The 27875-nt window shown below is 44.9% G+C and overlaps 1 protein-coding gene across 1 annotated transcript in view; it reads right to left on the bottom strand.

The window, feature by feature from the left end:
• RPS6KA5 (ribosomal protein S6 kinase A5) overlaps positions 1-27875 on the bottom strand; it is a 150448-nt gene that overhangs the window by 76950 nt on the left and 45623 nt on the right. The window contains exon 2 of the mRNA XM_075530905.1: positions 19670-19741. Within this exon, the coding sequence (XP_075387020.1) occupies positions 19670-19741 (72 nt within the window). The remainder of the gene's footprint in view (positions 1-19669; positions 19742-27875) is intronic.

Here is a 27875-nt window from a genome sequence, read left to right as displayed (position 1 = left end):
AGAGCTCCATCATCCCCCCAGGGGCCATGTCTTAGGATAGCTCCCAACTTTGACAGTCCGCCCACCTGCTCACCCCCACCTCTTCCCCTGGAAACCTCAAGTCACCCCAAGAGAGCAAGCAGTACCTGAATCAGACTGGAGCGATAAACTGCACTGGCTGTGGCTTTGGGAACTGATATACGTGCAGAGAGACAAGTGCCTGTGGACACTCTCACACAAGTGGCTTCATTTCATTGTTACAGTGATTGAACACCATCAGTTCTGCACACACAAAAAGCTGAACCCTCTACAGTTAACCATGAAGTGGACCACATATACTTTGGTACGTCTGAAGATTCTTCCCCATGGGCACAATGAAGAGCTCTGGAATTCCCCTTTCTTCTCAGTGCTCTCCGGTTTGTTGTGATCCATACAGTCAGTGCCTTTGCAGAGTCAATAAAACCTAAGTAAGTAGTCTCTGCTTTGAGCCAAGGTCCAGGGGGGACACTACACTGGACATATCTGTTCACAAGCCCTCTTCAGGAAGGTATGGAAGCAGAAGGTGGCCCCTTTGAGGACTAAGGTGAGCTTGAGCATGGTCAGGCCATGGTCTTTTCCATTGCTTCATGTGCATGTGGAAGCTGGACACTGAATATGACAAGGGCAGTAAATTATTCCATATTACTCTTCTAGCCAAAGTCTCCATAGTGCCCACGAGACCACCTTTCCCATAAGGTAAGAGGTGGGGGGATATACTAGTTAGTGGGCGTCGCCTGTGCGTAACTGTTAACAGGATTCACCGGGTTGCCATCTTGCTGGTTATAAAATGAGCCCTCCGAGAAGTAGTTGAGGAGCTCATTACGAGAGCACAGGAGTGGAGGGCATCCTCGGATGCCAAGACCCCTGGTTCACGGACCCTCCGTGATCTCTACTGCAGTATGGCATCCTAGGAAGGGCAGAGCAGCAGCAGTAACAGAAGCAAGAGCTGCAAGATGAGCGACCTGGTAGACTTCCTAGCCCACAGAGCAAGCTTGTGGGGTAGAGTGCATGGGGAGCCGGGCTTACAACCATACCGTTGGAGGTGTCTTGGACTGAGGCTTTAGTGGAGTGGCATGCCGTTGGGCAGTTATTAGCAGTCCTCGACACATTCTGTAACAGGTACTGATTGAACAGGTATTTCCTACACGGCGACCCCACACAAATTGTAACCTATTAACTTCCTTCATAAAAGCTTTAATCCTGAGCATTGTCTGTGAAATGCAGCCACTACAATGAATTATAAAACCTACATCGAAACAAGTAAAGAACGATGGTTGAGACAGAACACAATAACGCAGACCAAAGTAGAATTGGTGCATTTTAATTGTGGCGCTGGTGAGGAAGAGCTGAAAGTACCAGGGCTGCAAGAACAACCAACGTCTGCCTTGGAAGACGTACAGCCAGGAGGCGCCTTAGAAGCCACACGAGACAAAGGCTCTCCTGGTTAAAAAGTCTCATGTACTTTAGGCATTTTATTAGGAGACCAATCCCTGGAAAAGGGCATCGTGCCTGGTGAGGCACAAGGGGAGTGAAAGGGAAGAGAGAAGTACCAGCAATACAACCCTGCTGGCCAGGACTCCATGCCTGTGGCTAGTGTCATTTTGGAGGGAGGGCCCACTCTAATATTGGACAAAGGCTTGCTGTTGGATGCCACGGAGTCAGTTCCAACTCATGGGGACCTTACGCACATCACAACGCACAACTCCCAGTCCCGTGCTAGCCCCACGGCTCCTGGGTTGGAGCCCAGTGTTGCAGCAGTGGTTTCGATCCTTCTCCTTGAGGGCCGTCCCCGTTTTTGCTGCCCCTCTACTTTACCAAGCATGATGCCCCTCTCCAGGAACTGGACCTTCCCGGCAACATGTTCAAAGAATGTGTAAGATGAAGACTCGCTATCCTTGGCCCCAAGGAGCACTCTGGCCGCATTTCTTCCAAGACAGACTATTTGTCCTTGTAGCCGTCCCTGGTACTTTTAATATTCTTCTCAGCACCACAAGTCAAATTCATTGATTCTTCTTCCATGCTCTTTATTCAATGTCCAACTTCCACATACACATGAGGTCAAGGAAAATGCCATGACTTGGGTGAAGGTTGAAGTGGTTACGGATTGTGTCTTGCTTGGATCCACAATCAATACTCATGGAAGCAGGAGTTAAGGGATCAAAGCTGCCCTAGGGAAACCCACTGCACACGACCTCCTTTAGACTCCAAAAGGCTCAGGACTGGGATGGGCATACGGTCCGACTTTAGTAGAGTGTGTGAACCAAGGCCAACCCTCTGTCTCCTTGGTGGCAACTCTACCTATTAGAGGCTATGGCCCCATCCTTGTTTTCCTCGGATAGGGTATGAATGCTGGTACGGCGGTGGAGTTCCTCCACACACATCACTTGGAAAGCCAGACCCCTAGTTCCTAACTGAACTTCAGTAGAAGCAAGACCACTTGCTGTGACTTTCGTGGCTCTGGCTCTGGACTCTGCATATGGCTTGCCTCTGCCTGACCCTCAGACTGGGAACTGAACTGCACCCACCGTCCTGTGAGTTTCTGTGGGACGCTGCAGCGAATCACAGAGCCCAAGGACACACGGGGCTATCTTCAAGGGAGGAGTGGGGAAAATAGAGCAGAGTAGCATCTTGGAATAGTTAGCTGGGCATTTGAAGCATCTTTAATCCCCAACTCCTTGGAAGTAGTCTGGTATTAATTTTTCCCAAAGAAATGATCTCCCCAAAGCCCCTCGACAAGATGGACTGCAACAATGGGCTTTCATACAACTGTGCGGGTGCTGCAGGACCGAGCCATGCTGTGTTCTGCTGAATGCAGGGTTGCTGTTAGAACTGACAAGTACAACAGATTCAACTAGAATGCCTACTATGCACAGGATGGAAGAACTTCGTCCATCCCAACGAGCTCTCTGAAATCTACCTGTAGTCAGACAAGCCACAGGAAGCCCACACTTGGATCACAGAAGCTCAGTTCTATCCAAAAATCATGGGAAAGTTCAGGTTTAACTGTATGAGCTTCACTTTCTTTGAGCGGGCAAAAAATAGAAAAAATATGTTTTCTCATGAATATCTCTTTCACTAAAGATGCTATTTCCATTACATGACTATAGCCCATGATACAGTAGTCATTTGGTAATTTCCATACTTGTTAAGGCTCTCTAGATCAGCGGTTCTCAACCTGTGGGTCGAGACCCCTTTGGGGGTTGAATGACCCTTTCACAGGGGTTACCCAATTCAAAACAGTGGCATTATTACAGTGATGAAGTAGCAATGAAAATAATTTTATGGTTGGGGGGGGTCACCATACATGAGAAACTGTGTTAAAGGGTCGCGGCCTTAGGAAGGTTGAGAACCACTGCTCTAAATTGATGAGTTTTCACAACACGGGCTGTGAGTCATTGATGATATCACGTTAGTGGGTCCAATCAGCATCTTTAAAAACTGAACTAGGACCAGGTTTATTAGGGGTGCTTTGTGAAGCTCTGTTACCTCATGCTCTCTGAGCCCATGTGTGTGTGCTTGCGAGTGTGTACGAATGTACATGGATCAGAGCACACGTGAAGCAACAGGGAGGAAAAGTATGGACGAGGAGTTAAAGCAAATGCTGGTGCCAGACCGGCTGTGCTTGAATCCTAGAGATGCTACAGATCTACTAACTCCGATCTTGGCAGAAACACTGGACACATCTCTCTGCTTTCTCATTAAGGATAATAATAGTTCTACATCACAGAATCTGATACTTCGTAAAGTAAAATGTGTAAGCACCTGAAACGGACTGGCAGATAACAAACCCTACAGACGTGTTCAAGAGCAGTAGGGGGTTCAGCTGTTAGCTACATGGTCAGCAGTTCAAACCTACCTGCTGCTCCTCCTCGGGAGAAAGAGGAGGCTGTCTGCTCCCCTATTAGTCTTAGACACGGACGGAGCAGTTCTACTCTGTCCTGGAGGGTCCCTATGTGTTGAAATTGATGGCAGTGGAGGGTTATATGTGCCAGTGGGGAAAACGTGGGCATGCATATAGCACACATTGGATCCACCTATTTCAAGCTCCGGGTGACCATCCATAAAAAGCTTCAGAGGTATGACTCTAGAAAAATGTTTGGCTTTCTCCCAAGGCCTTCCCCTAAAAAACAAACAAACAAAAACAGACCTCCTAGTAACGTGAGGGTTCATTTTAAGACTCAGTCACAGGGCTTGACTATTTCATCTCCAATGGCTATGACTTCAACCTCACTTTCCGCTGGTCCATTCTTTTACTGTTTTCACGTCTTACTCGTCTATTTTAAGCACCTTTGGGAGAAAAATGTGGGGAGAGGAGGTGTCTATCTTTACCTCCTTTTTGAGAAAACAAAAACACAAACACTTAAAAAGCCCATTAAAATAATTAGCATGCATTTGACTTTGCATATTTGCCGCATAGAAGATCTGACTTCTACATTCTTTTAACCCTGCACATATCTCCATGGCACATTGTTTCAAATATTAAAAATTTGCATACCTCTACACCTAAAGATTTCCACTGAACTTTAACATAGAATTAAAATTTTCTTCTAGGATTAGAAGTTAGATTGAAAAGGGACTATCTTTCTAACGTATGGAAAAGCCATGACCCCGGCACGCTTGATTACATAAACAGGTATTAAAAGCCAAGAGACAGTGAAAGCTTATGCAATCACAGCCAGTACTTTTGCTAACGCGCCTGGGACAGAAACATGTGTGTCCTTCTAAGCTTAAATTAGCCAGAGCCACCTGACTCATTCGACAAGTGACTTTAATGGTCGCCACAGATGCCCTGCAGGAAGGGATCAGGAGTGCCAATCAGGGCTTTCTCTTGTGAATAGCGGTGGTACCAGAAAAAGAATATAAGGTTGAAAATAAAAATAGTGAAGGAACTAGCCAGCTCTGGATCCCATTTACTCACCTTGCAATAACTTGAATAATTAAAAATAACAATCCTAGATTAGCCCTTTCTCAATTCTGGAGAACGCTCTGAGGCTCTACTACATCTTACCAGCTCATACATGCACACGTGTATGTGGCTGTGGTAATGCCTGTCTCCCTATGGGATGCCCCCTGGAATGCAGCCATTGCCATTTCTCACGCCCGCTTCCAAATAACAATTAAAAATGAAAACAAAACCAAAAAGCTTTGATTCATCTGGATAGGACACAAAATGCGCAGAGACGTCTGCACGATTGTGAAGTGCAGCATGAGCCCGGTGGTGCAGAAGTTGCTCACTGGGTTGCCAACCATGTCAGCAGTTTGAAAACACTAGCAGCTCCTCGGGAGAAAGATGAGGTTTTCCATCCCATAAAGAGTGACAGTCTCAGAAACCCAGGGGGGCAAGTTCTATCCTGTCCTCTAGGAGTGCGGACTAACAACGGATCTGACTGAAACAGAAATTGAGAGAAGCGAAATGGAAAGGACTAAGAAGCACAGCAGTGGTAAGATCCCTTTTAGGATTAATACTAGTCCCAAAGCGTTGGGATTAATGATGTCCTAACTGTTCAGCTCTTTCAAGATGCCTTTCAGCTCCATTTTCCACCCGACTCCTCCCTTGAAAACATCCCCCTCCCGCTTCTGTGTTCTGCAGAAACTCACAAACACTTGATGAAATGTCTCGTGTGGTGGTGGTCCCAAATTGGAAGATTAGGTAAGGGTAAGCCAGACACTGGGTCCTGTGGGATACAAAAAAGACTGTTCCCGGGCTCGACTCACCCAACTATATGTCTTAAGACACTGCTTGCAACTAATGTTAAATGATTGTGGAGTTATCTCCCTGAAGACTCCAGCCTTCCAGAGCAAGCAGACACCATTGTTTCTCCCTCAATGGGTGGGGCTCACTCCCTGCTGTTCGGGACCGGGGATGGCTTCCCCTGAGAGCTTAGGCTAAATCCAGTCTCTAGCTCTAGGGCAACCAAGGTTAGGCCTCCATCCAGAATCTAGGATCCGCCCATCTTGTCACAAGTGAACCCTTAATCCCTCCTCTTCCTATAGCGTGTGTACTCCAAGATTGTCCCCCTCCCATTGCTGTATTACCTATAGTACAACCCTTTCCAGTGATGTATGCCTTTACCTGTAATTAGGGGGCTCACAAATCCCCCAAAGATTATATATAAGCCTTGGTTAGCAAAACATCTCTCTCCCCTGCCCTGTACCACCAAGAGGAGCTGAGGTGAGCATGCTACCATGAAATGTGTCTGTCTCCTTTATTTCGATCTGTCCTCTATCTCTCATGCTCTGTGACTTTACTATCATCTTTACTTATTATCGCTGTACAATTGCGCCTACTGGACCTGTGATATTAGGGGCGGGCTTCCCTGACAGGGTCCAGAGGACGTGATCCACTCTTGGTTCTTACTGGGGTGGTGAGCTCACAGGCCCTGCTTCTCAGAGGGCTCATTTTATAAAAGTAGGATGACACTGCAGGGAATCCTGTTCACAATTACTCACAGATGAATCCTAGGAGTATCTTCCCCCACTTTCCTACCAGACCCAGGGAAAGGTCATTTGGTGGGAGTTACATTATCAATAGGTACAATTAAATTAACATATAACTCTTCACCTTTTTAAACGATGCCTACATATAATAACCTATTTTCCACCCTTGGACTGTATCTTATTCATACACATATGGCCTGGAGCCTCTAGCAGGATGTTTACAGTAGGATTTGGCCTCCTACTCATGTAAATCATCCATTATGTTTCCTAGGCCACTCCAGAAGCAGCTTTTCTCCTCTCAGATATAGCATAACACTCTCTACATCCACTGCAAGTAACAGTAACCAAGATAAACATTGTGGCCTGATTCACATCTTCTACGAAGGTCAGATCTTAATCTCATCCTATTCCTGTTGGTTAGCCGCTACTGCCCTCCAAAATGGAACTATTGTCATAGGTGTATGAGGTCCAGAACTACATCACCTAAGGGATTATAGCTGGAAGGGTCGTATTAATTGACTATAATTCAATGGCCATACATACGTTTCTAATGACTTCAGCAGACAAGCTTTTTGACTAAGTAATGAGGTTGGAACTGCAGGTGCTAATGAGCATCTGCAGTGGGGAAGGCAGGTGGACTCATTCCCACTGCTGCTTGAGAATGGTTGACAGCTGTCCTTTCCCTAGAGAAGGGTCCCAGGTACAAAAGGCGAGGTTATATTAGATTTCCCGAGTCGGGAATAAAACTCCGTTCTTGGCATGATGAAAGAATTCACGCTTAAGCCCATTTTGTAATCCAAGTAGGTTTTTATGACGGACAGGACAAGTTTCAGGTTGTACAGTCTTAAGGGGCCCTTACAACCACATGGAAAAGAGCACTCATGTGTGCAGATCTCGGGGTGGGGGTGGGGGTGGAGGAATCCTGGGAAGTCAGAAGCCCTAGAACCCTAGAAGCTGAGAGCATGTGGGCCAAGAGGCTGTGGGTCCCGAGTAGGGCCGGAGTGGGTGTAGCTGCCTGTGACCACCAGCAGCAGGGTAAGAGAGTACCCCAAAGCATGTTCCCTGTCTTTATTCCAGCCCACCCCCAGGCTGGGGGAAGATGTGGCTGATGTGCTTGGTTCACCCCACTGGCTGAGTTAGGGCCACGTGGGTGATGCCATGAGCCTGGGCATAGCTTGGCCCACCCAGGTGTACCTCCCACCTGGCTTGGGAGCTTGAGTACGAGCATGCTCAGCTAGGGGTCTTCCTAGGTGTTCCATGGCTGCCTGATTTCTTTCCAACCTCCTCTATGGGGCCTTTGCAGGCATGGGAGGGACAACAACCCCCTGTTACCTAACACTATACCCTCTAACATTTCCTACCCAACCTCTAACTATGCCAACTATGACAGCCAACATACTGGCAGGTGTACAAAAGGTCAACCTCCTCACCCTTGCTCCCAAACTACCCATGAACTAAATCTAGACTCCAGTTTCTAACAAATGCTTGTTTAGGCCCTCCCCTGCCCAATCCTGCTCCCTCACTCTTTCTCCTAAGAGCACTCCCCAAATAACTCTGCTCAACCCAACCCCCTGCCGAGAGCTTTGGCTCAAGGACAGCAGGCCTCAGGCAGTAACATCAGCACTATTTCTTCCCAAGTCCATCACCCTTTCATGGAGGGTCACCTTTTGATCATGGAGGGAAGCATCCAAAATGTTTTAACCGCAAGGTTTACATAAACACTGTAGGCGTACACTCATGCAGAATTATAAGTCATTTTATGGGACCATTTTGACACTTTGATGAACATATGCTTTTAAAGGCCCTATTTTAATAGGGGTGCTTTCCAAACACCTAAGAGAATAAAATGATGAATAACTAAGCCATCATACTTTTAAAAAAAAATCATTTTATTAGGGGCTCATACAACTCTTAACATCATCCATCCATCGTGTCAAGCACATTTGTACATTCATTGCCCTCATCATTCTCAAAACATTTGCTCTCCACCCAAGTCCCTGCAATCAGCTCATTTTTCCCTCCCTCCCTGTTCCCCCTCCCTCATGAACCCTTGATAATTTATAATTATTTTGTCATATCTTGCACTGTCCGACATCTCCCTTCATCCACTTTTCTGTTGTCCGTCCCCCAGGGAGGAGGTCACATGTAGATCCTTGTAATCGGTTCCCCCTTTCCAACCCACCCTCCCTCTACCCTCCCAGTATTGCCACTCTCACCACTAGTCCTGAGGGGATTTTCCACCCTGGATCCCCTGTGTTTCCAGTTCCTACTTGTACCATTATACATCCTCTGATCTAGCCAGCTTTGTAAGGTAGAATTGGGGTCATGATGGGGGGCAGTTGGGTAGGGGAACATTTAGGAACTAGAGGAAAGTTGAATGTTTCATCCTTGCTACATCACACCCTGACTGGCTCGTCTCCTCCCGGAGACCTTTCTGTAAGGCAATGTCCAGTGGCCTACAAATGGGCTTTGGGTCTCTACTCCACACTCCCCCCTCATTCACGTTATGATTTTTGTTCTGATGATGCCTGACACCTGATCCCTTTGATACCTCATGATCGCACAGGCTGGTGTGCTTCTCCCATGTGGGCTTTGTTGCTTCTAAGCTAGATGGCCACTTGTTTACCTTCAAGTCTTTAAGACCACAGATGCTACATCTTTTGATAGCTGGGCACCATCAGTTTTCTTTGCCACATTTGCTTATGCACCCATTTTTCTTCAGGGATCTTATCAGGGAGGTGAGCACACAATGATATGATTTTTTGTTCTTTGATGCCTGATAACTGATCCCTTCAGCATTTCGTGATCACGCAAGCTGGTGTGCTCATTCCATGTGAGCTTTGTTGCTTCTGAGCTAGATGGATGCTTGTTTTACCTTCAAGCCTTTAAGATCCCAGACGCTGTATCTTTTGACAGCCAGGCACCATCAGCTTTCTTCACCACATTTGCTTATTCACCTGCTTTGTCTTCAACGATTGTGTTGGGAAGGTGAGCATGATAGAATGACAGTTTAATAGAAGAAAGTACTCTTGCATTGAGGGAGTACTTGAGTGGTGGCCCATTCCATCTGCTACCTTAATACTAAACCTATAAATATATGCACATAGATCTATTTCCACATCCTCATATATAAATACATTTACATATGCACATGCCTTTATTTAGATCTCTATAAATGTCCTTTGCCTCCTAGCTCTTTCCTCTATTTTCTTTGACTTTCCTCTTATCCCACTATCATGCTCAGTCTTCATTTGGGTTTCAGTAATTCCTCTTGGTTACATTACCCTTGATCACACCCTACCAGGCCCTCCTCACTACCAATTTAGATACCTGTTGTTCCCTTGTCCCTGGGTTTGTTAACACTACTACCTTTTCTCCCCTCCCCCTCTCCCATGTCCCCCAGGAACTGTTGGTCCCGTTGTTTTCTCCTCCAGATTGTTCATCCATTCTATCTGATTTAGACAGACCTGCAGAGATAATAATATGCACAAAAACAAGACAGAGCAAAATCGAGCAACAATATACAACAAAAGAAACAAACCAATGACAAAAAAACCCACACACAACAAGAAAGAAAAGCTTGTAGTTAGTTCAAGGACTGTTTGTTGGCCTTTAAGAGTGTTTTACAGTCCAGTCTGTTGGGGCACCATGCCCTAGCACCAAAGTCCACCTTTAGCATTCCCTGGAGACCTCGCCGCTCCATTCCCTTGCTGTTCTATTGCACCCCTTAGTGTTTTGCCTCGGTGTGACGGGATCAGATCGGGCACAATTCCCACACTGTCTCCAGTGTTGTCCCCTGTAGGGCTATGGGTTAGTGAAGGACGTCATGTCTCATAGTGGGGCAGGCCATGTGGTCCTCTCTGTGGACTGGCTGTTCTAAGTGGGAACATTGTCCTCAAGGCCTGGTGGGCTAGGATGTGCTCCACTCTCTCCTCCTCCCCTTCATCTGCGCCATCAGACATTTTACAACTGTCTTTTGCATGACTCAACCAAACCTTTTCCCCTCGGTTAGTTCACCCCGAAGCAGCTGTGGCTTTATATTGCCTATGCAACTTCCAGTACCCTCTGGTGGTGAATTACCCTGAAAAAAAGTGAAGTGTGCCTTATTTGGGAAGTGAAATGTATTTTGGAAGAGTGAAATATGACTGACTTCATAAACAAAATGTATTTCTCAGAAATCTGCTATAAAAAGACTGCCCTGCCAACGACAAATGGTAATAGCACTTTTTATGGATAAAAATATATCCCTGCCTCCATGTCCAGGATGGCACTTAGGGCTAAAGTGGGCATCCCGGGGAGACTTTGTCTGCTTATAAACAAGTGCTTCCACAGAACAACCTGCAAGATCTGCTGTTGAGTAGCTAACACAAACCAATCCACAAGATAAGGAAACAGTAGCCTCCTTTGGAAGGCACCAGGGACTGAGGCAGGCAATAAATGGTTATTGCTCAATAGCTGTTACCAGAGACAAGGGGTTTGAAATCCTATATGCTCCCAGCACACATTCCAGAGTTTCATAAGTCCAGAAACAATTCCATATTAAATGAAGGCCAGATTTGTATTACTCCTGTGGCAAGTTTGTTTGCAGCAGATCTCTTCGATTAAAAAATATACATACATATCCTCTAGCCTGTTCCAGACACCCAAAACAGTGGTCAGCCCTGAACACAGGTGATGAATGAATCCCAAGAGCAATGAAGATGAACCAACTGAAAGATTTTAAAATTAAAAGTTACACGATCACATTTAAACTATAGAAAATTTAGGAAAGAAGTCTGAAACTAGAAAGAACTTTCGATGGTCCTACTTCACTATTGCTGGATATTTTAAAATAAGTATTTGTTTAATTAAAAATTCCATTCATTAATCTAAAGAACTTGGCAATAACCATATATATTTGAATATAAGCTGACCCGAATATCAGGTGAGGCACCTGATTTTACCACAAAACTGCATTAAAAATGCGCTGAAAAACTCAGCTTATACATGAGTATACATGGTAATTACAGTTCTTTTAGAAGCTAAAACTTATGAAGTTATACATATAACTCTATATTTCAGCTTAAACTTGCATCGCATTTACTATGTTATCAAGCAATCTATAACTGTGTGTATGTGTATATATATGTATAAATCTTTGTATAAGAACTGCTACCCTAAAATACATACATACCAAGCATGATGTCCTTCTCCACTGGTTCCTTCTAACAAACGTACATAAGACACATCTTACCATCCTCCCTTCTAAGGACCGTTCAGGTTGACTTCTTCCAAGATAGATTTGTTCATTCTTCTGGCAATTCGTGGTAAGTTCAGTATTCATTGCAGATACATCCTGTAAATGCATCAATTCTTCTTCAGTCTTCCTTACTCACTGTTCAGCTTTCACATGGATGCGAGGCAATTAAAAGGACCATGGTTTGGATCAGGGGCACCTTAGTCCTTAAAGTGACATCTTTGAATACTTCAAAGAGATCTTTTGCAGCAGATTTGCCCAGTGTAATATGTTATCTGATTTCTTAACTGCTGCTTCCATGGGCATTGATTATGGATCTAAGGAAGACGAAATCCTTCACAATTTCAATCTTTTCTCTGTTCTTTATGATGCTGCGATTGGTTCAGCTGTGGTTATTTTTGTTTTCTTCATAACCTGTGTGCCAATCACACAATCTGTCAACTTGCGAAGGGGTGGAGTCTAGCCTGTCAATCAGGTCCCAGCTTGATGACCTTATTTGGAGGTTCAATGAAAGGTAGATAGCTCATTAGAGGCCAGACACATTCTCTCTTTGCTACACACTGCTGTTGACAAGCTACATGGAGCTATACGGATAGCTCCCATCGCTGGGTCAGTTATGCTGACCCAGAGCCCTGGAGCTGGAGGAGCCATGTGGAGACTCACACCAGCAGAGATGCTTCTACCACCACTGGACCCACAAGACTTTCCACCCACTGGCCTGTGATCTCCCTGCATTCAGCATTATTGCATGGCTGCTTGAATCTGAAGAGGATTTTATAAAGTGGTATTGGACATATAGACTAATATCGGATTTATAGATTTAATCTGGACTAGGCTGGGATATTTTCTCAATATTCAATTGCTCTTTTATATAAAGCTTTCTTTTTTTATAATCATTTTATTGGGGGGCTCGTACAACTCTTATCATAATCCATCCATCCATCCATTGTGTCAAGCACATTCACACATATGTTGTCGTCATTCTCAAAACATTTGCTTTCTACTTGAGTCCTTCGTATCAGTTCATTTTCCCCTCCCTCCCCGCTCCCCCCTCCACCATGAATCCTTGATAATTTATAAATTATTATTTTGTCATATCTTACACCATCCGACGTCTCCCTTGATCCACTTCTCTGATGTCCGTCCCCCAGAAAGGATATTTATGTAGATTCTTGTAATCTTTTTCCCCTTTCTCCCTCACCTTCCCTCCACCCTCCCGGTATCGCCACTCTCACCACTGGTCCTGAGGGGATCATCTGTCCTGGATTCCTGTGTTTCTAGTTCCTATCTGTGCCAGTGTACATCCTCCAGTCCAACCAGATTTGTAAGGTAGAATTGGGATCATGATCATGAGGAGAGGTGGGGAGCATTCAAGAACTACAGAAAAATTGTATGTTTCATCATTGCTACACTACACCCTGACTGGCTCGTCTCCTCCCCACAGCCCTTCTGCAAGGGGATGTCCAATTTCCCACAGGTGGGCCTTGGTCCCCACTCCGCACTCCTCCTCATTCACAATGCTGATATTTTTGTTTTGTTTTTTCATCTTTGATGCCTGATACCTGATCCCTTCAATGCCTTGGAATCTCACAAGCTGGTGTGCTTCTTCCATGTGGGCTTTGTTGTTTCTCAGTTAGATGGCCCCTTGTTTATCTTCAAGCCTTTAAGACCGCAGACGCTGTATCTTTTGACAGCCAGGCACCATCAGCTTTCTTCACATTTGCTTATGCACCCGCTTTGTCTTCAGCCACTGAGTCGCGACAGGCTGGTGTGCTTCTTCCATGTGGGTTTTGTTGTTTCTCAGCTAGATGGCTGCTTGTTTATCTTCAAGCCTTTAAGACTTCAGGTGCTATATCTTTTGGTAACAGGGCACCATCAGTTTTCTTCACCACATTTACTTGTGCACCCATTGTCTTCAGCAGATCGTGCCAGGAAGTTGAGCATCTGAGACTGCTGAATTGTTAGAACAAAGTGTTCTTGCGTAGAGGGAGTACTTACAAGCTCTTTCTTATACATGTATGAGTCTCCCTGAATTTGTTTCTCTAGTCTACCTGGACTAATCAACCTGTAATCCATGATGAAGGCTCTATATAATCTTTGATCTTTATCAATAAAAGCTTGAAGTCCTCTTCCATTTCAGCAGGCATGGATGTCATTCACATACTGCATGCTGTTAAGGACCCTACTCTGATCCTGACACCCTGTTCTTCCGCATACAGTTGAGCTCCTCGGACTATCTGCTCTGTATACAGACTGAGTATAGGGAAGGGTACAAACCCAACACACACCACTCCTGATTTTAAATCATGCAGTATCTCCCTGTTCTGCTGGAACAACCGTCTCTTCTTCGATGCAGACTCCCCATGAGCGTCCTGAAGTTCTATTCTTATAAATGCTAGTAAAACTTCAACTACCAGCATCTCATTTCTGAGATGTTTTTCTAATATGTTAAATTTTTATTAAAAGCGTAAGTACTTCAGTTGAAATTACTCCTAGAAATGCCAATGGAGTTACACATAATCTTTCTTTTGTTCTTGGCATTAGGTACAACTTTGCAATGGATTTCCTTCATTAATCATTAATTACAAGTGACAATCATCACATCCATTATCTCGTTAATCCTAAAACAACTTCGTGAGGTAGACATAATTCAATTGTGCCTATGAGGACTCCGGGTCCTAGAGTTCATGTGATCTACCTAATCAATCAAAGTAGGCACCAGTTGTGTCATGCTTCAAAGTCATCCTCATTCCTCAAATGCTTTACAACTGTGCAAGGACCAAAGGCAGAGGAGCTAAACCTCGGCCGCACAATTACACACAGACTAACATATTCTCCCCGTTTGTCACGGTGTGACATCAGCTCTCCCTGGTACACGATCACTTATGATGAACCAAGGAAATGTAAGAATACACTAAAATCTTTTTGTTGCTCCACGGTTATAAGTATCATCACTAATACTGCGCACAACGGGTGCATGTAGAGATTCGCCCCCCGACCCCGATACTTGAAAAAAAAAAAAAGGGACAAAAAGGATGAGAGAAATTCTAAGGGAATTATCATCCCTACGAAGAATCAGAATTATCATCAAGACACAAACTAAATCTAAAGGATATCTCCTAGAGTGCAAATCTTTAAGGACAACATTGAAGACAAGGGCATAAATAATAGGAGGGGACTTCAAAAAGTTCGTGGGCACATTCTATTCTCTTCATTCCAAGTTTCTGTGAACTCTGTGACGCCCCTGCATACACTTGCTAAACTACTAATACGCCCCACACTGTGGTGGTGTGGGGACTAGGAGAGCAGTGCGGGTGGAGACATCGGTGAGGCTGATCTGAGAGCCTGCACTCCCGGAGCAGCGGCTACGAAGGAAGAATTCAGAGATCAACCAAGCGCCCTGCTCTCCATGAGGGGCTCACCGTGCCACAATGCAGAGAACAGAGCCATCGGGGCAGGATTTGGATAGCTGCAGAGAGGTGGAGCCTACAGGCAGGGAAACAAGACAGGGAGGTACACATAATTGTAGGGGAGAAGAAGAAATCCGCTGGATGAGAAAGTAGGCAGAAAATTGAGGCAGCTGGAGAAAAAAGACAGGAGAAATAGAGCTAAGCTTGAAAGCAAGGCAGGAACTTGGATTTTACTAATTAACTGAAAAAAGGGAACATTTCCTAAGTCCTCACCTGCACAATATTTTTAATAAGACTGCATATCATTTGTAATTGAATGCAGTATAAGCTGAGTGAAATTGGAGAGGCCTGAAGAGTTTTTTAATCTTGCAGCAATCAATGTCCAAGTGAGTAAATGGCGTGGAGGCCACGTGTGAACTCGTCTGGCTCCACTGAAGAGCCAGCCACCTCCTCACCAGCCCAAGGCAGCTGCCATGAGTCAGGCATGCCTCCACCCGCCATTCTAACATCGACTGTCTGCTGGGGTCAATAACCCCCTGCAATGGCCACCCAGAACTGCAGGGACCTACAATTATAGCAGTTTATTAGGGACGCAAACGAGCCAGGGTCATAAAACAGTAAAGCAGGGGTATGGTCATTGGTCCTCAACACCACCTCTCCTCCAACAGCAGCCAGGTCTCTGCTGATCCTCACAGCCTCTCAGTGACATGTTCCCCTGGCCTGTGCCTCCATGGGCCAGGAAACCTCCCATTGCGCTGCCTCACAATCTCAGTCTCCTGGCTGCTCCTCTGCTCTGTCTCATGGTCTCCATGCCTCCCCCTCTCATGCAGTCTGCTGCTTCCACCCCTGCAGGCAGGATCTCCACCATGTTCTGCTGGTGGCTCTTCTTCCTTGAGGGTTCCAGGAATTCTCTGTCCCTGCTTCCAGGACAGTTCCCTTAGAGCCAAGGAACTGGCTGAACCCTGATGACTCCTCTGTTAGTGTTTCACACCCTACTGGCATAATCCCACCCGATCACTTGGTGGGAGCTTGGTGGGAGTTAGAGAGACATGGATAAAAGAGCCCAATAAGAAATTTCGCTTCACCACGAGCCACTCACGCTCTCTCTCTTTCATACAGGAAATAGGAACTCCTCCCCCCCGCCCTCCCCCATTTCAGTTACATCTTTAACTGTTACAGTTTTTACAATCACAATGAGTCCTAACAATCACTTATACCTGAATTACATAATCTGATCAATATCCCCCCCCCCTCTCAGGCCCCCATCAGGAAGAGAGAAAACTATTCAGTGGGGTTCCTCCCTTATTCCACTTATTTTGAGACTAAACACATCCCGGAATGCTTCCAAGGCAGTCACTTCATCCCATTCTGGGGAAAGCTGAATGTTGGCAGTGAAAACAGAAAAGGTCAATGTCAGTCATACTGGGGGAAATTATATAAGACTTCATGACAAATAAGAAATAAAAAGTCCAAAGAATCCAAATATTTCAAGCAGGGATTTCTGGTAAAACGTCAATGTGAGCAGGTCAACACCTGGCTATCCCACCCAAGCACTAGGAAGAGCAAACAGAGCTCTGTAATCTCAACTCTATGCACTCTTACTATCTGGCCCAGCAACCCACTGCAGGTGTACCCGTGCCCAAAGAGGTCTGAAAGCATGGGCTCAGACTGCTCTTTGTCCACTGCCCTGTCCACATCAGTCATAAGGAGAAACAACGTACTGAGTGTCCATGAACATGGATGACCACGACCATGCAATGAATTCTCAAGGGCAATAGAGAGAAACGAGCTCTGATGCGGGCTGTGGTGTGAATGGACTGTGACAGCATTGTGGTAAGTGAAACAAGTCAAGCGCAAACGAATAACTATTTCAATATCTCCTGTACGTTAAATCTTTTGAATAGGAGAGTGCATAGAGACCAGCGTGTCGTGGTTACCAGGGGTGTGTGGAAGGGGAGGTGGGGACCGGTGTTTAAGAGGTCCTGCATTTCTGTTAAGGCTGATGAAAAGACTTGGAAACGGAGAGCAATGACGGTAAGTAGGTGGTGACTGTAATTACTGTCGTTGTGACATCGATTAATGACGTGTGCAATGCCGCCGCACGTAAATATGGCTGAAATGAAAGATGTGTTGTTACAAACTCACATATTCTACCACAGTGGAGTGCAATTTAGAAATAAGATAACATTTACAAAATATATGTCAAAGATTCTAGCACACATGGGCCGTCATGAATCAAATTCAACTCAATGGCAAGTGGTGGGTTAGTTTAGTAAACTGGGAAACAGCTCAGCAACGGACCAAAAGAAACAAGCTAACTGAAAAGGAATACGAATCCACACACTGTAGGAGAAGTGACATTTTCCACAAAATGTTACACAGATTTAAGTACAAGATTGAAAATATTCCTTTCATATTAAAATAGTTCACAAAGTCTTCGAGAGATTTGATGGATAGCAATTTTCTAGTTCATAATAGATAAAAATAAATTCTTTAGAAGAGTTTTCAGTTTCATCTCTAGAGAAAACCATACATGATACATAAAAGCACCTGATGAGGGTATTCTATTACCCTAAGTAGTGCTGAGAGAAATTATCTTTTAAAGTCATGAAAAATCAGTGGTAAAATTTTTGAATAAAAATTGAGACTTTATGATATCCACATGAAAAGTTTCCACCTACACCATTTAGTCATCCAAACTGTCATTTAAATACAGAGATACCTATGATGACATTTCTAATGCTCGTTTCTTCCCATCAGAGCAGTGTAAGGGAAGAGCAGAGCCTCTGGCTAGCACCAGGCCACTGAGAGGGCAGAGAGTGGGCATGCCTGGAAAAGGAAGAGTGCCGCGTCACCGCTGCACGTCTGCTCGGCACCGTGGGGCTGTCGCTAACTCAGCGGAGATCAAAGGCGAGCAAACCACATGAAGTTGAGAGAGATCATGAGGCACAGTACTACAGTGCTGAAAGGAAGAGGTTTGCTTTTATAAGTTTGCTATGAAAATTTCTGTATGTGTGACACTGACCTATAGCTTTTTCTCCTGATGTTTCTAAACTGGTTTGGGCAAAATGGTCCTGGCATCTTCAACTTCTGTCTCTTGGCTCTGTGGAGATCTCCAAGTGCTTGTCATCTATCTTCCCCATCTCTACTTGCTCATTTGCTTTGGAATCTCTTTTAGATCAGAAAAGGGATCGACACAAGACACACTAGGTAATCCTGCTGGTTAACATAACAAAGACAAAATGGAATTAGAGGCTAAAGAAACTCAACAGCAAACCCACTGCCATGGACTGAATGCCAACTAATAGAAACCCTACTTTTCTGTCCAAGACTGAAGATTTTGATATTAGCAGACAGCCTCATCTGTCTCCCTTGGAGAGGCTGGTTAACTTGAACTGACCATGCAGTTAGCAGCCCAGTGCTTGTGCCACAATGCCACCAGGGCTTCTAAAACCACAGGTACAGAGGCTAGGATGTACAGCGTGCATTTGGGCAGAGGATCCAATACAATCCATAGCAAGGGCTCTTCAGGTTTCTATTCATCTGTTAATCTGGTCAATCCTTTATACAATTCAAGATTCAAGGGCATGTTAAAAGTTTGAAGAGCACTACTTCACAACACTAAATCCTTTTACTTCCTCAAATTACATACCACTTTTGTTCAATATTGCAGTTTCCTTTTTTAACCTCCGAAATTAGACAGGACGATTTTACAGGGGTAATGTTCAGATTTTCTTTGCTGGCCAGTACATTTTGCATCTCAGAAACTCTCTCCCCAAAAACACCCTTTCAACATTCTCTTAGTGCGAGTGTGTTGGTGGTACACACATCTTTTGTCTATATGAAGATGTCTACTTTGCCCTTACTCTTGGAAAAATGTTTTCCTGAGCATACGATTCTCTAAGGACATTTTGCAAATCGTATTCCACTCTCCATGGCTGCTAAAGAGTCAGGTGTTCATCTCAGTCTCGTCCTGGGTGAGTAAGTGTGTTCTCTCTGTCCTCTTCGAGGGCCTCCTCTATCTCTGGTGCTCACCAAGGAGCCTAAGCCGTGCGGTGTGTTACATGTGGGGCTGTTAACTGCACGGTGGGCAGTTTGAACCCACTTTAGTAAAGCTCCGATGGTGGGGGTCTAACGGTTCTTGAGTGTTTGTTACTACAAATGAAGTGCGTTAGATATCAATAAAGTTGAACAAGGGTTGAATGAGTCAATCAGTATAAGATCCATCACAGATTACTTGGCAATAGGCATGCTTTCTATAAAGGTTACTGATATTCTCTGTTGTTTGTGGGCTTTTGTTCGGTGTAAATAAATCCTATCAAAGCGCCCCGTGCACAGGCTGAACTAATTACCACACAGCAGCAGATTAGTGTGCTTGCCAATTCCTTAATTTTTTCCCGTCATATTTCTTCTTCTGTGAATGGCCTGTTCCTGTTCTTTGACAGTTCATTGTTGGCTTCTTCTTGCTTTTTGAATGTTGCTTGCTTTCCATTTTGAGGATATCAATCCTTTTATTATATAACAAGTATATCTTTTCTTTTTAAAAAAAACTTAACCCAAGACTCACCTCCAGTTCCTAGGACCTTCAGGAGCTCAAAATTTTCAATCCCCACCTTCTCTGCATGTCCTGTTAAATTAGCTAAAAAAGACAGAGAACAATGAATTAATTAGGGAACCAGCAATAGACAAAGACACACAGGATCTTCTGAGGTACCTGCTGTGTGGTAGATTGTAACTTGCTGTATCTTTTAACTACTTATTAAACTGTACAGCTGTGGTTTATACTTTTGCTAAGCTTTAGGTTACAAGAAAACGGTAAAAAAAAAAACCAAAAAAACAATTCAGCAAATAAATCTCTTCCAAACCATTATCCAATTGCCACGGAGTCAGTTCCGCCTCATAGTAACCCAAGGGGATTGAGTTGACTTGTCCCGGTGGGTTTCTGAGACTATAACTCTTGGCAGGAGAAGGTTAAGTACATGTAAAAATAAAGTGCTAACAGACTCTGTGCTGAGCAATAAAATCTGCAAAGAACTCCCAAATCTAATATGTAGATATGCAGCGGGAAGAAAACCGGACAGATTTGTTCCACAAATATTTACTGTCTATAAGTTCCCCAGTCAGATTCTAGGCTGCGTTCTAACCTCATTTCTCCAGGAAGTACCTGAGCAGAGCTTAACTGCAGTTCTTAATTTCCCTGCTCAGTGGCTCAGCTCCCTTAACTCGCAATCTTCTCTGGTCTCAATGGTCTCTAAGGGACCTTCTAATTCTACAATTCTAGGGCTGCATTTACAAATAAACACTCTTCAAAAACACACACTGTATTTCATGCATGAACACTTTCCTGAGTATATTCCACCAAATCCTGATGCTCTCTTATTGACAGTGCCGGTTTGGGGAGTGGGCAGTTGCTCCAGCAGCTCCCTGGCCCTGGAGTGGTCCCTGCCTAAAGTATCAGGGTGGCACACACAGCTGTGGAGGGGGACCCTCTGCCTCCTACTGACCCCGAGTCAGAAAAGACACCAGATCCCGGAGCTCAGGAGAGGCAGAATGGATCCACATCCTCTTCTCCAATAGGAATTCCTGAACTCAATTAAACCTTAAGGGGTCACGGACATAAGCATGCTCACATATTGCCCAAATGGGCGTGAAGTGATGCACCCCTGTATTCACATGTTTTAACTCACTTTAGAGGTAAAATCAATCTCAGGTGACTGTAGGCATTGTATTTGTGAGGCACATAGAGAACCAACTCTAAACTAAACCTGCTGCCATCAGGTGAATTCAGACTCCGGGCAACCACAACTGCACACGAGCAGGTTGTCAAGCCTTTGACCTGTGCGAAGGATCGCCAGCACTTCCTTCCCAGGTGCCTCTGGGTGGGTTCAACCTGCCCACCTTCTGGTTAGTCATCAAATGCTTAATAGTTAGCACCACCCAAGGGCACTCCAGGGACGGTCCTTCCAAATACAAAACAAAACTCACTGCCATCAACTGAGTCAATGCCAACTCACAGCGACCCTACAGGACAGGTAGAAGGCCTCTGTGAGTTTCCAAGGCTGTGAGAAAGCCCAGTCCTTCGCCCACAGAGCGCCTGATGGTTTTGAACTGCTGACAGTGCTGTTAGCAGTCCAACTGGAACCACGATGTCACAGGGCTCCTGGTGTTTACATGAGGTCTTTTCCAAGGTTAGTGCTGGTGTTAGTAGCACCATGCTGGTGTTCCTGAGACCAAGTAATTTAAAAAACAACAACAACAAAAAAACCCATTTTATCAGGACATACTCCAGACATCGGACATTAGTTCAGTCACCAAGAAGTGTTGTACAATTGCTACCAGTTGGAAAACATTTTCTTCCTTCTTGATATCAGTTCCCCATTACCCCCACACCTCTCCTGCCATAGCCCTATAAGCCCTTAATCTAGTTATTGTCACTACAGACTCACTCACTGTGGATTTCACACACTGAAAACATTCAAAAACACCTAATAGAGAGTCAACAAGGCTACCGATAACAAAACACAACAGAGATAAACCTCAGTTAAAAAAACACCAAAAACTCATGAACTTTTAAAACACAGATCAAGCTCAAAGTGTGCAAAATAGATATCAAATGATAAATCCATTTTTCATCTTTATCTACTATATTCACCTCTACAATCCTGTCTGATAACTAGGTTATCCCCATCCCTCAATATTGATCAAAGGGAAAACACTCGGGCTTATTCTATGTGTAGATCCTGCAAATGTATTCTGGGCTTCCACTGTCACTCATAAAGTTAAGCTCTGATACCATTCCCTCTTTCGGATTTGGATGATATTAGTTACAATCCTTGGCTCTTGCATGGTAGTGTGCTTCTTTCATGTGAGCTTAACTGCTATCTCATTTGCATGGCTGCGTGTTTGAAACCAAGCCTTTAAGAAAGACCTCAGATGTTATTCTTTCTGGTAGCCAGGCACCATCTCGGTTCACCATACTTGGTGGTAGCCCCCCTATCTTCTGTGTTTCTTCCTTCATGAGGTTACGAGATTGAGTAATTCTGACCACAGGTAATAACTCACTGCCATGGAGTTGATGTGGACTCACAGGGACCTTGTAACCCAGGGTAGACCTGCCCCTGTAGGTTTCCAAGATTCTAACTCCTGTTGACCTTGCAGATCACAGCCCATCTCGTAACCACTACATCACCAGGGCTCTGTGATTCCTGAGTGAGCACAAAATACTATCTTGGGCAGATGCCTTGAAGTTATGCACGCCTGAGAGCACAATGTAGAAAGAGGTCTGGGCTATTGAGAAAGAATTATAATAGACCATTGTCTTCCTTCAGACCTAAAATTGGTGGTACTTTTACCAAGGTGGTAGACGAAAAGGGCTTCCGCTGTTTCCTGTGTTGGGCAGTTTCTGCCTAGCTTCCGATCTAGTTCTATCCAACGCTACGAGAATTACTACTGGACTTACTCAAGAGTCCAAATCCTGAACCGAAATCAATGATGACTGTACAACATACCCCACCCCGGGAATGAACAACAGAAACGTCGGTGAAGGGATACAGCAGATGGTGTAAGATGTGAGGGTGGGGGGGGGGAAGATAATAATATATAATTTATCAAGGGTTCATGAGGGTGGGAAGGGGGTTGGGAAAAAAGAGGTATTGATGACAAGGGATTAAGTAGAAAGATAATGTTTTGAAAATGATGATGGGAACATATGTACAAGTTTGCTTTATATAACTGATTTATGGATTGTTATATCTGTAAGAGCCCCTAATAAAATTACTTAAATAAATAAATAAACACAACCCCTCCCCGCCAAAAAAGTCCCAAAACGGATTCATAATTGGGACAGGTTCCATTTCCACTTAGGAGAGGAGGGGCTGTGGAGAGCGCCTTGGCGCACTCCGGACTCTCCCGGGAACAAGGGCCTTCTCTTGGACTTATCTTCCACTCAGCGTGACAAGGTGATTTCTCTCGGGACCTGGCATTCTTCCTCATTAGTTGGCTCTCCCAGCATCCTTCTCACTCACACACCTGAAGCCTCAAGATTCTGGCAGGAGGGGAGTAGGCCATAAGCCTACATTACGTGCCAAACAAGTCAGCTGGAGTGGTATACAGAGAAGTGGCATCCTGGTGTCCTGGGAGTTTGCATCCAAACCACCCCAAAACCAAACTCCCTTCCATTGAGTCGATTCCAATTCACAGAGACCCTATAGGGCAGGGTGGGTTCCACAGAAAGTCTCATCTTCCTCCCAAGGAGCGGCTGATGGGGAACAGCCCAACTCATAAGCGCTGCGCCACCTGGGCTCCTTCCAGGAGCTCATACGCGCTAAATGAAGTGGCACCCCCATTTCTACTAGCTACTGCCTGTGGATGCCTCCGGGAGGACAGTAAGCCAGCATTTCTGGTTGCCATAAATGCATCACGGGAGCACCAGCGCCTCGCCTGCAGACCCTATAAGCCATAACCCTGTATTACAGAAAAAACACCTCATAACCCGAACAAGAGCCACCCCGCAGGGCAGGGCAGAAGTGCCCCTTAGGGTTTCCAAACAGAACCCTTTACAGGGGCAGAGGGACATGCCTCTCTTCCATAGAGCAGCCAGTGAGTGTAAACTGCTGGTGTTTCCGTTCAAACAACGAGGAATATCAACAAAACAGCAGGGCTGTTCAATTGGAGCACAGCAACACAACCACTTCCATCTCTACCTACGGCATCTGTTTTGTTGCCCACATCATGTACGTAATAAAATACTTAGACTGAAGTGATCAAGTATTTTCAAGGTCTACTTTAGGCCTATCAATATTTCTGATCAGTCTCTTCTACTCAACAGCACTGATATTTCCGTACCATGTTTAAATCTACTAAGTTTAAATCTTCAGAAAGCATAGGTATAGTTTAGTGCTTTCACAAAGCACTGTTAACTAAATTTTTTCTTATTGAAATATCATAAGCAAACCCACCGAGAACCATTCCATTATTATCCTATATTACATGCTACCTGGCTAGAAATTAACTTCTGATACGGAATTTAATTAATCCCTTTATGAGAAACCTTTTTTTAATGTTTGTCAAAATGCAAATGAATTTTAATATTAAAAGATTTACTGTAGAAGAGGTCTTTGAAGAAACTCCTTAAAGTTCCAATATATGTAAAATTTCACCTTCTTCCAGTTTCATTAGATTTTCTCAACTCTTCTTATAACAAATGAATGTATAGAGAAAATATATATGGTAAGCACTATTTATATGTAAGGAACTCTTCCTATAAAAGTATATATAAAGAAAACATGTAAAGAGAATATCTTTAAGTAAGTATCACATACAGTATATAAAAATATGGCTGGTATAATTTGTACACCATACAGTTATACTAAAAGGACTATTTCCTTTTCCCCAAAATTTAAATAGCTTTTCGTTTTATTATTAAAATAAATCACCTTCACCATTAAAAAAAAAGGGGGGTGAGATAATGTGGGAGCAGCTTGTCTTAAAATGAACTCTAGGAAAGAAATCCCCGGGCAGTCTGACCTTCACTTCCCTCTTCAAGTAGAACGGGACCATGACATTCCACAGGGCAGGCAAGGCCCATGGGACGGAGCTGACAGCTCCATCCAGGGAGGTGATGCACCACACGGTCTGCCTTTAGTCTAAGATAAAGTGGGCACTTTCCCGCCTGTTCTCTGGGAGGCAGTTTAAGCACAGCATACTGTAAATTTTCGTTGTATTCCTTGTTCTTGGCTTTCTCGTCCCCTCTGGGCCATAGACCAATTTTCTAAAATATTGTTGTTTGTTTGCCTCCCAAAAATTGTCAACAAGCTTTGTGTGAGAACCTGTCACAGGGGGCAGGATACATGTCAACTACTGTGCCTTGGAGACTGTGCGCCTTCAGCCCCTGCCCCCAGCTTTGTCTCGTGTTTCATCTATACTCTCTTTTTCCGTTGCCACCAGGCCCCTCTTGTCCCTGGTCCATTTGTGAGAGCTGGCATCTCCAAGACTCTGCCTAAAGAAGGCTGGGGAATCGGGGACGGTTCGGTGGTGGAATCTGTGTCTTTCTCACAAAAGACCCACGTTCAATTCCTGGCCAATGCACTTCATGTGGCTACTTACCAATGGTAGCTTACAGGCTGCTGAAAGGGCCTGGAAGTCTATTTACAAACATCAGCCCATGAAAACCTTACTGATCACAACAGATCGAGGTGCTGCTACCAGGCGTAGAAAGGGTGCAGGCCCAGGGAGCATTCCATTCTGCTGTGCACACGGTTCCGACGCAAAGGCTGCTAACCGCAGGGAAGGAGAGAGGGACCTCTGCTTAGTGGGCATTGCTGTCTTGCACACTACAGACACTGACCTTTGGCACACTGAAGGTCTGGGACAACCGTGCACCACACAGGCCTGGCAGCGCCATTTCCCCACCAGCGTGTGCTCACTTTCAGCCTCTGGTTGCATGTAGGTCATTCTGACATCTCTAGCGTGTTCGGAGTGCTCGCAGGCGTATATGTAGTAGATTACCAAATCGTGCCGACACGTTTGCATGCACTGAACACTCAACCCTTTGGGTGACTCCCTTGGTTGTGCCATTTGCTTTATTATGGGGTGGGGTGGGGTGGGCAGGGCAGGGGAGGGGGAGTGTCTGGCACCGACCTGCCATGCCTCTCATGTCTGCTTGCAGACCGACAATCTCTGGGATTGGGCACACCACTCAGAGGTGACTGACAAGAGTCCTTCAGGCGGTTCGCCAGAAAACAGTGATTGACACATGGCTTCTTAACTTTCTAGAGAATTCTATGGCACCAAAAGTAGTTTGTAACGCATATTAGCTAAGGCGGCTCTTCTAAAAGCAGCCCCTCCATGCTGCTGCCGTCGTCTCTGCTAAGCTGCACCAATGTAATTGTACGGAGCATGTGCTACAATCTTTTGATTAGAGCCCATGATTCACTTGTGTTCAGCTAAGAAAAGGTTTAATTTAAAAGCACTTTTACAATTAAAGTAGAAACAAAGAGCCTGATCATCCCTTTGAAGCCATTTCAAATAGGTTTCTTAGTGTCGGAATAAGGCACTCCTCTATCAGGTCTGAGTCAGTGAATTAGGCATTTACTAAACTTAATTGAATACGCAGCTAATGAAGTCTGATGATAAGGGGAGTATCATTAGTAGATGAAGCTAGTCAGTCTTGCTCACTGAAAATGCAGGTCTTCATTCATGCGCTCAGCAAACAGTCACTGGGTGCACACTGCACACGCCAAGCCCTGAATGTGAGCCTTAGCAAAGCGCAGGATTCCCATCGACAAATCTGAGGAGCTGGCTGGGCATTCTCAGCAAGAACAGTAAGAGCAAAGGCCTAAGTGGGAAGGAGCACTTTCCTGGTGGAGAACAATAAGCCAACTGTTCTATTTAGCTATAATGGGCTTCTGTGGGAAAAACCCAGAGAAACACAGTAACACTCAGTGCCTACATGCAACTAGCTGATTCAGAAGCTGGAATGCCAGGCTGATTCGTTTTCATTAGGTCCACAAACAATAAGGATTCCTGACAGGATAAAGGTAAGGTCTAGGGGAAATTAATGTGGTGGCAGCGTGCCTTGAGGATGGGCGCAATGAGAGAAGGGATTACCATAAACTGTGTTAGGTGACCAGAGCCTGGTCGGAGAAACCCTAGAATGCGGAGGAAGGATCCATCACAGAATCACTACCCCATTCGCTTCAAGAAGCATGCCTGTACACTGGACAGGGTCCCCACTTCCAAGGACAAACTCACTGGGATTCTGCTCCTTCGTTTTTCCCATTGAGCCAAGGAGATAGACAATTCTGTTCAAAGAACATGGAAAAATTAGAAAATGTATAAGAAAAAGAACCAACATTTCCTTTTGATTCATAGGAATTTTTTTTTTGGGGGGGGGGCTACAAATTAGAAGCCAGAGAAGAGAAAGGGCCTGTGAACAGGCTGGAAAGGAAGTCAACACTGAGCAGGATCCAGGATAGAGGGGGCTGGAGAAAAGGATTAGGATGTAATAAAGTGTCAAGGATGAAAGCAAGCATTTTCCTAATGGAAACACGTGGGCTGAAGTGAGAGACAAGGTTGGTGGTTCAAGCCTACCAGCTACTTGGCGGGACCAGGATGAGGCCTTCTGCTCCTTAAAAGATTAGTTTCGGGAACCCTGGGCCAACAGGGCTGTCGTGAGGGGAAACTGAGTCAATGGCCATGGGTTGATTTGTTTGGGGGGAAGGGGAAGATAAATTAAGGTGTTTCTAGCACGACCAAAAGAACAACTCGTCAATCTAAACATCAGGTCCCCTGCGAAGAAGCAACTTTACCAGGAAGACGGCTGTGGCATGCTGGTGGCCATCCAAACACTCAACCAACTCCCTTTCTTAAAGAACTATGTCCAAAAGCAATCTGATCTTAACTTTCCAGTAGGGAAGAATGTGCGGGGTCCCTGTGGTGCATGCACCAGCCACTTGTGCCGGCAGCAACAGCTGGAGGCATGGAATGAGGGTAGGAAGGAAGGACGCAAAGTCAGAGGACCAGCACTGAATCCTGAGAGCTGCCATCAAGGATACTACAGCTGCTGGGATCCTGTCCCGTGGCTTCCTGATTTTCAGCTCTGAATTCCGCACGGCACCTCAAGGGCACCTCGTTTGTTAGCCTGAGATCCTGTCAGTGATGTTTCTAGTTGCTTTTTTCACCTCAGAAAAAAAAGAGAACTCCAGAAAGCAACATTGTGAGTCTTAGCGGTGCTAAGAAACCTGTAGCTTGTTGCAGCCGAAACTAGTATTAAG

Source organism: Tenrec ecaudatus, chromosome 14, assembly GCF_050624435.1.
Source record: "Tenrec ecaudatus isolate mTenEca1 chromosome 14, mTenEca1.hap1, whole genome shotgun sequence".
Classification (NCBI taxonomy): domain Eukaryota; kingdom Metazoa; phylum Chordata; class Mammalia; order Afrosoricida; family Tenrecidae; genus Tenrec; species Tenrec ecaudatus.
The sequence above is the reverse complement of the archived record's forward strand: the minus strand, read 5'-3'. Positions and strand labels throughout refer to the sequence as shown.